The following is a 13123-nucleotide window of genomic DNA, read 5'->3' as shown; positions in this document are numbered from 1 at the left end:
CCCTAGACCTGTACTGACCGGATATGGGCGGCACTGGGCAGGCGGTCGGCGTCAGCGAGGTAACTGGCCAGCCAGCTCATCGTGCTGCTAACGGCGGCAGGCTCCGTTCTTTCCAACACGGAGGGCTCCAAGGACACAAAATTCTCCTGCTTGATTCGGTCGGGGGTGGCTTCGATAATGTGTTCCGCTAAGGTCATCATGTTCACCTGGAACCAGGGCACAGAACTCTCAGGTTAGCTGGGCGCCACCTCCACCCGCCCCTCAGAAAGACGAAAGACAAGGGCAGGCGGGCAAGCTCATGCCCCAGCCCAAAGAGCTCCAACATCCGTGAAGCTGCTCGACGATTCGCCCAGGTACACGGAGATCCGCAGACCAGATTATCTCCAATCGCAGTTTGGCCAGAACCTTTCTTTTCCAGTCTTGCACAGCTTCTGGCTCGAGCCCACTTCTACCCTTAGCCAGGATCAACCAATGATGCGCCAGCCGGGTGGAGGTATCGGTGTGGTGCCTGTCACCCCTCCTCGCCCCACCCAGCTGCCTTGCAAGGCAGCCATTAAAAACACTTGTCTTGGATAATTTTCTAAATCTTCATCAAAGAACAATTATGTTTTGCATGGGAATAAGAAGAAAGTAGGACTGCCTTTATGGGGGCTGGCACTGGGCAGAGCAGGTACAGCACTGCCTGCAGTGCCAGCATCCCATATGGGAGCCAGTGCGAGTCCCAGCTGTTCCACTTCTGATCCAGCTCCCTGCTAACATGCCTGGGAAGGCAGAGGAGGATGGCCCAGGTGTTTGGGCCCTCACCACCCATGTGGGAGACCTGGATGAAGCTCCTGGCCCAGCGCTGGCTGTTGCGCCTACTGGGGAGTGAACCAGAAGAGGGAAGATCTCTCTCTCTCTGTAACTGACTTTCAAAGTAAATAAAAAGACCGCCTTTATTTGTTTTCTATTAAAGGACAAAAACACTGTATTAAGAGCAAAGTTAGATTTTTCTACTTATCACTCACACTTGCTCCCAGTCGTGCAGGATATCAAGGTAAGGACACCTCAGTGTGACCGAGTAAGTGCCACCACTCAGGCAGAGCGTTCAGTGTAACAGCGGCAGAAGCGAGGGGATTTAAACGACTTTAAAGCCAATGATTTTCTTAGCAGTTGGCCCTCAGACACTATGTCCTTTGTTTCCAAAGTTCTCGGATGTGGTCAGCTTTGGGTTTTGATTCAAACACGCTTTGTGTCCTAGGGTATGGGCAATTTTCATAAAACAATTTAAGAGAACAGTGTTATATGTGCCGTGGATATTGATTATATCTCTAATTACAGCAGCCCTGTCCTATTACATACAGCGTATATTAAGTGAAGCTAATTGTATTGCTAAGATTTTTACATCCTTTTGGTATGTCCTCGGCTGAGGCTGTGAGACGGCCGTGCCGGCGTCCCACTGTGGTCACCGTTTTCCGCTTCTCTGCGCCCGCCGGTTTGCAGCATTTACAGGTCACACTGCTGGGTCTTCCTGACAAATCCCACGGCTCCTGTCTGCCTCCATCTGCGGGGTTTCCTGCTTTCTGCACCCATCTGCCCTCCCGGCTTCACACACCCCTTTGTCTCCTTTCTCTTCCTTCATCTTCGTTTGTCTTACAAGCAGCGTACAGTGTATTCTGGTTTCTTTTTTATCAGTTCTGAGAGTCCTTTATCTTAGCAAGGTGGGAATGAGTCACGTCTGGGAACCCTCCCACGTTCTCTGTCCTTTGTTATTTCTGCAGCAATTCTGTGCTCCCTTACGTCCCTGAATTTTTTCTTCGTGGACCAGACGTCCGTCTTCCCCTTCAGTGACTCAGAAATTCCGCAGTGCACGCTGACACTACCGACAAGCACTGTCCACCTGTCCTTACCCATCCTCTCGTGGGAAACACTCAACCACCTCCCCTGAACACAGGATGTGCTACCCACTGTGATACCCACTGTCTCCACTTCCCCACGTCAGCGAGGCTGGCACCAAGCACAGCAGGTAAAGCCACTGCTTGCAGTGCTGGCATCCCAAAAGGCTGCTGGTTCGAGTCCCGGCTGCTTCACTTCCGATCCGGCTCCCTGCTCATGTACCTGGGAAAGCAGCAGAAGATGGCCCAAGTGCTTGGGCCCTCGCACCCATATAGGAGACCCAGAAGAAGCTCCTGGCTCTGGATTGGCCCAGCTCCAACCGTTTGGCCATCTGGGGAGTGAACCAGCAGATGGAACATCTCTCTCTCTCTGCCTTTCCTTCTCTGTAACTCTTTCGAATAAATAAGCAAAAATAAATCTTTAAAAGAGAAACACTTCAGCATGTTGGGGAGCAGGCAGTGGGCCAGCAGTTAAGAAGCCATGTGGGACACTCACATACGTGCCTGGGTTCAGGCCTGGGCAACGCTCCTGACGCTGGCTTCCGGCTAATGCAGATGCTGGGAGGCACCATGTGATGGCCCACATCGCGGGGTCCCTGACACCCACATGGAAGACTCTGGAGTTCTGGGCTCCTGGCTTTGGCCTGGCCCAGCCCTGGCTATTGCAGGCATTTGGAGAGTAAATCAGCAAATGAAAGATCGATCTATGGATCTTTCTCTTTGCCTTTCAAATAAAAATAAACAATTTAGAATTTCAGTTCTGGGTTACTGTTTAAGATCATTCCTCTCCTCTGTGAAGAATTCTCAGCACCGATCTCTCTCTGCCTTTCCAATACGATTAAATAAATAAATAAGTGATAGGCTGTGGGTTCTGGGCGCTGTTTGAAGATGAGGCCTCTACACAGCGACTCGGCCACGGCAGCTTTATCGGCTTCACTGCTCCTCTTCTGGGAACTGTTCCGTCATTTCTTATTTCTAATTGTTAATTTTTCATTTCAGTTCTTTAAACTGTTTTTTTTTTCATGGGTATGTGCTCTTAACTTAGTAAAATATCCTCTCAAGACTCTGAAAACGTGGAATAGCTTTTTTAGGTTATTTTCCGTTTCATGCATCAGTGGTTTCAGAGGCCAGCTGGCATGAAGCTCTGTACCTGGTGGTGATCTACACCTAAATTAATTAAGTGTAGATAAAATTAGGAGGTTGGTTCCTGGGCTGCACCAGCCAGGACTCTGGAGCTCAGCAACGCGGGCGGCTTGCAGCTGTGGACAGCAGGGGCACACCGTGTCTCCAGCGCCCAGACAGCTCTGGGGGGCCTGGTTCTGGGTGCCCCCTTGCCTCCCTCAGCGCTCTCATTTGTGGTTGTTTGATTTCACAAGCATGGTGCTGGATGGCTTAGTATTGACATCTGTATGGGTCCCCAGGGGAACTGTCTGAAACAGGGCTCAGCGACCTATGGTAGGCTAGATCCAGCCAGCACCTATTGCTGAGAATAAAGTTTTATTGGAACACAGCCACACTCCCTCCCTCAAGGCCGATTCTGTGCTGCCAGATCACAGTTAATAGCCCCGATGGAATCAGAAAGTATCAGCCAGCCTCTTGTGTAGGACGGCATCTGGCTTTCCGGGAGAGGCCGTGGGAGCCGTTAGCAAGCAGCCAGGCTTCTCTCTCTGCACCACACAGCATGCGGCTGGCAGGAAGGGGCCCCTGAGGTGTGCTGACCAGCAGTGGCTCCCTAACTGTGCTGGCCTGGGACCCAGGGACCCTGCCCTAGGTGGGTCAGCCAGGACCCAGGAGCTCTTGCAGGCCCCTCCTTCTCCTCGCATCACTTCTGCAGGTGCACGTGTCCTGTCAAATTCCGTGGGCATTTTCTCCTTTTACGATTATTTCTGGTTAGATCAGGGGCAAGGGAAAGAGAGGGAGGCTAATGTGTTCTTAGGTCACCCCCCGTGGCCCTCCCCTATACATCTTTTTTTTTTTTTTGACAGGCAGAGTTGGACAGTGAGAGAGAAAGGTCTTCCTTTTCCGTTGGTTCACCCCCCAAATGGCTGCTACGGCCAGTGCACTGCGCCGATCCGAAGCCAGGAGCCAGGTGCTTCCTCCTGGTCTCCCATGCGGTGCAGGGCCCAAGCACTTGGGCCATCCTCTACTGCACTCCCGGGCCAAGCAGAGAGCTGGACTGGAAAAGGAGCAACTGGGACAGAATCCGGCGCCCCGACCAGGACTAGAACCCGGAGTGCCAGCACCGCAGGTGGAGGATTAGCCAAGTGAGCCATGGTGCCGGCCTCCTATACGTCATAATTAATGAGATTTGTTTAGTAGCCTAGCAAGGTTACTTGCATATGTATGTACCCTCCTGATCCATAACAAGTTGGTGCCTGAAACGAATTCTGGATTTTCTAGATGTTTCCTAAGGCTGTCACTGGTCAGCTTTAGGGCTATCTCAGTGCACCTCGTGACAGCCTCACGCCACACGCGCCCTTTGCAGTGGCCACACGATGGCCATGCCCGTCAAAGTCATGCAGATAATTCATGTTCTGTCCAGCACTTCCTGTTCTCACTGTCCTGAGGGCCCGGATTCTATCATAACTGGAGCTGAGGGCAGCGAGATCAGTCATCCTGGAGGAAAGAGGCGGCAGGAACCCACTGGAGGCCCAGTGTGAGTTCTGGGGAGCCAAGAGCGAAGATTGCCGAGACCCGCGTCCGCAAACAGAAGCGCAAGTCAGAGGGCAGATGACCGTCCGACACTCTGACGCCCGGGCCTCCAGCCCTTGTCCGGGGAGGACGCTACATGATCTTGACAAAAGGACTGCACCGACCGACCGAGGACTCTGGCGCCCTGGCCGGCCTCTGCGGGCTTACCTGACCAGTGCTCACCTGGATGTCGTCCATGGGCTGTGAGCACTCCTCGCTTGCTGCACTGTCCCGGTAGGACCCCATGTCTGGATCCACCACCTCTCTGTTAGCCATCATCAGGACACTCATTGGTTCCCGTGGTCGCACCTGGGAAGGTGCTGCCTCCTTTCCTATACTGGTCCCCTTCGGATTCCCAGTCACCTGCACTGTAGACACACCAATGGAAAGATCTTTGGAATTCCACGTCACTACCGGCTGGGACGCAGAGGCGTGGAGTCCTGCAGGCTCTGGAGAGGGAGGGGAGGGCTCCCGGCTGCAGTCCCTCACCCCGTCCCTGGGGCTGACTGCCTCGGGGACAGCCTGCTTAGAGCTAGGGCTCTGCTTCCTGATATTTGGCTGTTCCAGACTCAGTGCAGTGGGAAGCAGCTTCTGCCTCGCCTGGAAGGACTCGGGGTTCAATTTATGCTTTTTGGGAGCCGGACAATCTTTGTGGCTCTCACTGCTGTAGTAATTAGAGGGTTCAGACCGAGGTCTTCTCAGCTCTGAAAAGTACAGTAGAAAGGAGAGTCAGCACAGGTGACAGAGTGAGAACCCGCAGAACCAACACTTCCCACGCCTGAGGGTCACGAGGCCGGGACCCAGGACGCGTCCATTCCCCGGGGCACGGTGCGCGGGTGCTCCCCCAGGAGTGCACTGCCTGCACAAACACAGGGTCTGCTACCTCCAGGGTGGCCTTGGCGGGGGAGTGGGGTGGGGGTGGGAGGAGCACCAGGCGTTCTTAACAGGAAGTCAGAAACAACAACAAAGGCAAGCCCGGGGTGGACGTGACTGCGCTAGGGACTCTGCTGAGGGCGGTGGTGAGGACGAGACGGGCTGTCGCCGCTTCTCACCTGGGTTGGTGCTGGCGATCACGGTGACTCCTTTGGGTGTTTCCGGAGAGGTCACAGCCTCGCTGTGCCATTGGGACACCCAGCTGTCCGTGTCTGGCTCTTCGCTGGGAGCACAGTGGATCCTGGGGTTCTGGCCCAGCTGCGCCTGCTCGTCTCTCTGCAGATGCTCCAGACACTCTGCTAATTTCACGTGACCCCGTGACCTGGCGATTCCCAGAGGCAGCCTCCCCAGAGAGTCAGGGATGGAGATGGCCCGCCGGTCCCACTTGTACAGCACGACGGCGGCTTCCAGGTGTCCCAGGGCGCACGCCCACATCTACAACAGAGCAGGACAGGATGGGACACGCTTTCTCAGGGATGCTGGGAACTGGTCCTTACACGCCCCACCCCGACAGAGCGGCCCCGAGCAACGGGCATCGGCGACAGAACCCAGGTGCGCCCTCCTTACCAGAGGCGTACAGGAGAAGTGGTCCACGTTCAGGGGGTCGACTTCCAGCTCCAGATCAATGCTGTCTGCGTGCTTTGTGCTGTAAGGGACCCCGCAGGGCAACAAAGGTTAATGGGAAACAACAGAGCAGTGCGAAGCCCCACGAAGAAGGCAACCTGGGCAAGGAGCAGCCCTGGCTCGAAGAAATACCGCGTGCCTGGCTCCTAGGAGGCTCAGGCTCTCCGTCTGGCCAGGAGCCAAAGGCAATAAGAAGCCTGACGCTCAGTGTCTCGCTCGGCGCCTCCTGGGCACAGCTCATAAACCCCCGGGAAAGGCCCCCAGGGACGGCCTTCGGCTCCCCAGCCGTGGAGCCTGGTGGGAGGCCAGCGTGCTCTCCCCTGGAGGAGCTGGGGGAAGGGGGCTGCGTGTTGATGCACACCCGTAGCTCAGCCTTACCGCCACTTGATGAGGGTCTGGATGAGGGTGGCGTAGCCTTGGGCGGCAGCCAGGTGCAGGAGGGTCATCCCGCGGAAGGTCTTAGAGTGGATCAGGTGCTTAGACTTGGCCCAGCAGGCTCGGCTCATCATCTTCTCGCACACGACCACCACACGACTCTCGAAGCAGCTCCCCAGGGTCCCCGGCCCGGAAACACACTGTCGCGGGAAAGCCATGTGTCACTCCGGGCACTGACTCCCAGCGGGGACAAACTGGCAGCAGGGGATGGAGTGTGTGGCAAGGTCATCCCTGCGGCTGCTGACGCTGTGGTGACGAGCTCCACACGTGCTGCTGAACGGACGGACAAATGGGGCGCAGCCATGGGGGCCAAGGGCCGGCGAGTTCCCCTGGGGCCAGATGGATGGCCTCTGGCCGCCTGCTGCATCTCAGGGAGAATCAAGTCACCGCGAGGTGGGGGTTTGCCCCAGCAAAACATTTAAAACAATCTAACCATCACCCAGGCAAACTTCATAGAGAGTAAAAGTGATGCTGCCGGGAGCCTCGGGGACCCTGCAAGTGACGCGCTGTTCGTGACAACGAAAGCACGCAGGACACAGGAACCCCGCTCTCAGGGGCCCGGCCTCCTCCCTCGCTCGCTGTGAATCGGCTGTGAGTCAGCACGCTCGCAGCTCCCCGGGGCCCCGGCACAGTCCTGTTTCACACTCCCCCGAACCGGCGGCACTTCCAGCCCAAGCTGCATCCAGAGCACTTTTCCTGGCAACACACCCCATAGAATTCAATTACTACAGAAACACTGTCGCGTCTCCTTGTGACAGGAAGATAATGCCTGCGTGGTGTCACGTGGGAACCTCTCGGAGCACAGCGGGGCATCCCCGCCTCAGGCAGGCGGAGCTCTGCACACCGGCACACGAAGCCTCCAGCCACGTCTCTGGCACCGGCATCGGACCCAGGTATTGACGGAAGCAGACTTGCAAGAGCGCATCCAACAGCAGTTGACGTGGGGTCCGCTCACGACAGGCCCTTGCTCAAAGGCTGAGCTTTGAAACGACACTGATGCACCCTTTGCTGGAGAAGGAACAAGGGTCCGTGGGGATTTCGTGTTTCAGCCACGGGGTTTTCTAAAGCGATCTAACAAGCGCCCACCTACTTCACGTGAAGGAAAAGTGATACTGGTGGTAGCTTGGAGACCCTGCAAGTGACGCGTTCTACTTCTAAGCAGCGGTTACTTCTATAACCCTTAGCAGTGCCGGGTGACAGCTCGGCCGATCTTAGCTTGGTGAGCACTGCGTGGGCACCAGTGCTTTTCTTTTCGATGTCTGAAGACCGAGGAGGGAGCCTGACGTTTGCAGGCGTGCTACTGGTTGCTGTGTCTTCATCTGTTATTATTAAAATTATTTCCAACATAGGATATTTAGAAGAATCATGAAATAAAGTTTTACTTAAAACCTAAAATGTTCAAAGGAAATCACCATTCATCTTGAAAAGAAAGAGTGGGTAGTGTTTGAGGTTTGTAGGCCCCCAACTCAGCAGTGGGGTTAAGAAATATGGCCAGACCCTGGAGTGTCTCGTAAGAAATGATTTCTTCAGTGCCAGTGCAGTGGCATAGCAGGTAAAGCTGCCACCTGTAGTGCCTGCATCCCATTTGGGCGCTGGTTCGAGTCCCGGCTGCTCCACTTCCGATCCAGCTCTCTGCTATGGCCTGGAAAGGCAGTGGAAGATGGCCCAAGTCCTTGGGCCCCTGCACCCATGTAGAAAACCCGGAAGAAGCTCCTGGCTCCTGGCTTTGGGTGAGCCCAGCTGTCTGTTGTAGCCATTTGAGGAGTGAACCAGCAGATGGAAGACTTTCTCTCTTTTTCCTTCTCTCCGTGTGTGTGTAACTCTTCCTCTCAAATAAATAAATAAAATCAAAGAGAGGAGAGGGGAAGGGAGGGGAGGGGAGGGGAGGGGAGAAGAGAGAAGAAAGAGGAGAGAGGAGAGGAAAGGAAAGAGAAAAGGAAGGATTTCTGCCCAGGACGGTTTCACCAAATGTAGCTCCTCGATGAAGTTCACAGGGAGCCTTCGAGACCAGTGCCACTCAAACAGTATCTGGCCGCTTCCCGCGCCTGGTAAGGGCACCCTGTTCTCGTGGAATGTACGAGAAAGCCTGGGGTGCGGGGCATAGCATGCGCTGTTCCACCTTCAGCAGCTCCGTGAAGCTTCTCTGGGCCCCCTTCGTGTTCATCTTGTGGGGTTCATAAACGGGCATGTGATTATTGAACTGGATCACACCGTCTGAAGACGGGGTGAAATGCAGAATGCTGTCCACAGAGATTCCAACTTGGTTTTGAGCCCTGGGAGCCCCAAGCCGCGCAGTGGCCCTCAGGCTTCAGGGGCCTGGATGCCCTCTACCTGCACTGCCCGGGAACTGCGGAATCTCCAAGATCCGTCAAGGTGACTCCAAGGTGGGGGGAGGCGAGTGACGGGAATGCGTAGGAGCACAGGTGCTTCAAGTACGCCTCTGCCCACATCCGGGAATGAGAGCAGCAGCGGAGAAGGGAGCTGGAGTTGAGCCCCCGCCCCCATCAACCCGGAGACTGGTACCTGCGCTTGGCTTCCTCCGTTCCCGCTCCCGTTGCTGCCTCCGCCACCAGCTCCTCCGCTCGCCTGCTTGTGCGGCTGGGACCCCGTCATCTCGGCCATCCTCCTCTCCATCTGCTCCAGGCGCTCCAGGATGGACATCCTGAACTGGTTGTCTAGGGCAGAGCAGGAGAGGAGTGAGCACACGTCACACAGGCCCTGCCCGAGCTCGCGGGCTTGGCACCCAGGCTGCCAGGGAGGCGTGCCAGGGCCAGGTTTCCCCAGCTCCGTGGTGAGTCCGCCGCCCCTCTCCAGCAGCCAAAGGGACAGAAAATGCCCTCTCGCCAAGCTGCACGCAGAGCAGGGTCCCCACACGCCCGCAATTTCTCCTAATACCAGCTTCTTAGGTGACCACGGCACACTGGTAGGAAACGCACACCGGTATACAACCGCACACCGGTATACAACCGCTGTCAATTAAAGACCTCAGGCAGCTCCACCGCTTTTCCTGTTCTCTCACTGCTGCTCCGGATGCGACACAGGACACCACGGCACACCCAGCGCTGAGGTCTCCTCTGACCTGATTTCTCAGTGTTCCTGTATTTTTCACGACTTTAGCAGTTTTGAAGAATCCTGGCCAGGTGTTTTGTAGCTACAAGGTTGAGGGTTTGTCTGCTATTTTCTTGGGATTGGCACGGGTTTGGGGTCTCCAGGAGGAATGATGAAGGTGACATCCCTGCCCATCACACACATCACTGGGGGTGTTGCTGGTCCGGTGAGGCTCACCTGCCCATCTCACACTTGCCCATCTCACATCACTGGGTGGGGGGGGGTTCCAGTGAGGCTCACCTGCCCATCACACACATCACTGGGGGGGGGGGTTCAGGTGAGGCTCACCTGCCCATCACACACATCTTAGGGGGTGTTGCTGTTCTGGTGAGGCTCACCTGCCCATCTCACACTTGCCCATCTCACATCACTGGGGAGGGGGGGTGTTCGGGTGAGGCTCACCTGCCCATCTCACATCACTGGGGGGGGGGGGTGTGTTCCAGTGAGGCTCACCTTCCCATCTCACACCTCACGGGGAGGGATGTTTGTGTGAGGCTCACCTGCCCATCTCACACTTGCCCATCTCACATCACTGGGGAGGGGGGGTGTTCGGGTGAGGCTCACCTGCCCATCTCACATCACTGGGGGGGGGGTGTTCCAGTGAGGCTCACCTTCCCATCTCACACCTCACGGGGAGGGATGTTTGTGTGAGGCTCACCTGCCCATCTCACACTTGCCCATCTCACATCACTGGGGAGGGGGGGTGTTCGGGTGAGGCTCACCTGCCCATCACACACATCACTGGGGGGGGTGTGTTCCAGTGAGGCTCACCTGCCCATCACACACATCACTGGGGGGGGGTGTTCCAGTGAGGCTCACCTGCCCATCACACACATCACTGGGGGGGTGTGTTCCAGTGAGGCTCACCTGCACATCTAACACATCACTGGGGGGGGGGGTGTTCCAGTGAGGCTCACCTGCCCATCACACACATCACTGGGGGGGGGGTGTTCCAGTGAGGCTCACCTGCCCATCACACACATCACTGGGGGGGTGTGTTCCAGTGAGGCTCACCTGCACATCTAACACATCACTGGGGGGGGGGGGTGTTCCAGTGAGGCTCACCTGCCCATCACACACATCACTGGGGGGGGGGGTGTTCCAGTGAGGCTCACCTGCCCATCACACACATCACTGGGGGGGGTGTTCGGGTGAGGCTCACCTGCCCATCACACACATCACTGGGGGGGGGGGGTGTTCGGGTGAGGCTCACCTGCCCATCACACACATCACTGTGGGGGGGGGGTCAGGTGAGGCTCACCTGCCCATCTCACACCTCACGGGGAGGGATGTTTGGGTGAGGCTCACCTGCCCATCTGGGGGAGGTTGTACCTGCCAGATTTCTCTACTGCAAAGTTGCTCTTCTCTCTTCCAGGCTTTGGAAGGAAGTCATTAAGTCTGGCTCATACTTGGGCTGGGTGGCAAGGGGCTGACACAGGTATCTGGAGCTCTCCCAGGAGGAAGATCCTGTCCTCTCACTCACTCCTCTCAGTGTGGTCTCGGCTGTATTTGCTGTACCCTTGGGGTCACAACAGAACACTACGATGTTTAGTTTGCTCTCACTGCTCCAGCTGTGGCCAAGGAGCTGCTCTGGGCTCCTCTGTCTCCCTGGACGTGTAGCTGCCTGTCTTTGCCTCCTGCTCTGAGCACCTCCTGACTTTTTGGCATGACAAGCTGCTCCTGGTTCTTCCTAAAACCAACACTTTCTCCAAGGAGTAGAGTCCTGGTTCCTTTTATTAAGAATGGTGTTTAGCTACCAAGATCTGGGCTGGGTGTGCTTACTGCTGCTCTAGCCCTGTCAGTGGGCAGAGCTAAAAAATCTATGAGGATGCTTTTAAAACCTTACGGAAAACGCAATTAGATGGCAAGCATATTTTGCTACAAAAAGTTTTGAAATCTATGCAAGGCTTTTTCCAATAATATATTTTCCATGAACTTGTAGAAGATCCCGTGTAGACATGAGTAATTACCCGTGTGTGCACACACAGCTAGAGCCATTTCTGTTTCTATCTGTGTATATATTAAGAGAAAGATGATTCACTCCCATGTCTGACTGTGAAACAGCACCGCAGTCTTCATTCTGGCCTTCTGGGGCTTTCTAAACATGGCCAAAATGATGGCAAAATCTACGTGCGGCTTAGATGTGACAAACCAACATACAGGATGCTAAAATCCCATCGGTGCATTGAACTACACAAAAAAAGGAAACCTATACATCTAATATTGTATCTCACAAGTACACAGCGGGACATTGTGCACAGGTCAGCCACTGCCCACCACGCGGCTTCCACTCCAGCTCCCCACTCACGCGCCTCAGAGGGCAGTGGACGATGCACTAGGTAGGTGCTTTGGGCCCTCGCCACCCATGTGAGAGACCCTGATGCAGTTCCTGGCTCCTGGCTCGGACCAGCCTGGGCCATTGCAGATACTTGGGGAGTGACCTCTGTAATTGCCTTTCAAGTAAATAGATCTTTGTAAGAAAGCAGGCAGGGTCAGGGTGGGGGTGGGGTGCTGTATCCAGCTACCTTGTTACCCTGCAGCAGTGCAACAACACGAGGAAACACAAGCCACACAGAACTGAGGGTCTTCAGGAAGCCTGTGGGCAAGTGGAATTGTTTCCTGGGGTACAAAGCCACCTGAAACCCATGCCTGGTTTTTTCCACAATATGCACTTCCATGCACTTTTGAAGACTCCTCAAGTACTCAGGGTCATAATCCCAGCACGGCTTTGAGTGACATGGAGACGCAGGAAAGATGAAACCACATTTCTGAGCCCTCAGGAGGTCCCTGACTCCCTCCCTCCCCTGGGCTGATAAGAACAGGGTGCCTCCCCCCACCACCCTGCAGTCCGCTCTTTGTCTGTGATTCCTAAACTCTCACTGGACTCCTTCTCAAATGCTCCAAATTAGTATTCACTTAGATGGTTAACACTGCTACACAGGGGCCGCCCTGACCCCGCCCCCACCCCAGCTAAGCTGAGCAGCGGCACCAGGTCAAGTCCCAGCTGCTCACTGCTAGTCCAGCTCCCGCCTGGGAAGGCAGAAGATACACCAACACGGGAGGCCCAGATGGAGTTCCAGGCTCCTTGGCTGTTGCAGCCATTTGGGGAGTGAACCAGTGGATGAAATATCACTCTCTCTCTCTGGTCACTGTCTTTTAAATCAAGAAAAGTTTAAAAAAAAAAAATCCCTAAGCAATATTGAAGTTTTAAAGACAGAAGGGCACATGACATCAGACACCCTGAGACATGCTGCTGCAGCGCGGGGCACCCCGCATGTCTGGGCGCCTGCCGTGAGGACGTGTCTACCTCAGGAAGCAATTCCGAGCCCAGCCGGGCAGGCTCCCAGCACCCAGCCTCACTCCACCTCCTCCCTGTAAACCCTGGAACCTCCATAGCCTCCGTTAGCTGTGCTGAGCCACGCAACGCAAGGCAGCTCCCGACGCCGGTTCCAGGGGAG

The 13123-nt window shown here is 55.5% G+C and overlaps 1 protein-coding gene across 2 annotated transcripts in view; it reads right to left on the bottom strand.

Annotated features, from left to right (window-relative positions):
- CAMTA1 (calmodulin binding transcription activator 1) overlaps positions 1-13123 on the bottom strand; it is an 869043-nt gene that overhangs the window by 17529 nt on the left and 838391 nt on the right. For both annotated transcript variants that reach the window (XM_062190365.1, XM_062190364.1), the window contains exons 11-16: positions 9081-9232; positions 6501-6697; positions 6066-6144; positions 5618-5933; positions 4749-5269; positions 19-206 (exon numbers count right to left, since the gene is read on the bottom strand). In XM_062190365.1, the coding sequence (XP_062046349.1) occupies positions 19-206; positions 4749-5269; positions 5618-5933; positions 6066-6144; positions 6501-6697; positions 9081-9232 (1453 nt within the window). The remainder of the gene's footprint in view (positions 1-18; positions 207-4748; positions 5270-5617; positions 5934-6065; positions 6145-6500; positions 6698-9080; positions 9233-13123) is intronic.

Source organism: Lepus europaeus, chromosome 5 (assembly GCF_033115175.1).
Source record: "Lepus europaeus isolate LE1 chromosome 5, mLepTim1.pri, whole genome shotgun sequence".
Lineage (NCBI taxonomy): Eukaryota > Metazoa > Chordata > Mammalia > Lagomorpha > Leporidae > Lepus > Lepus europaeus.
Note: the sequence above shows the minus strand (reverse complement) of the source record. Positions and strands in the feature narration are given on the sequence as shown.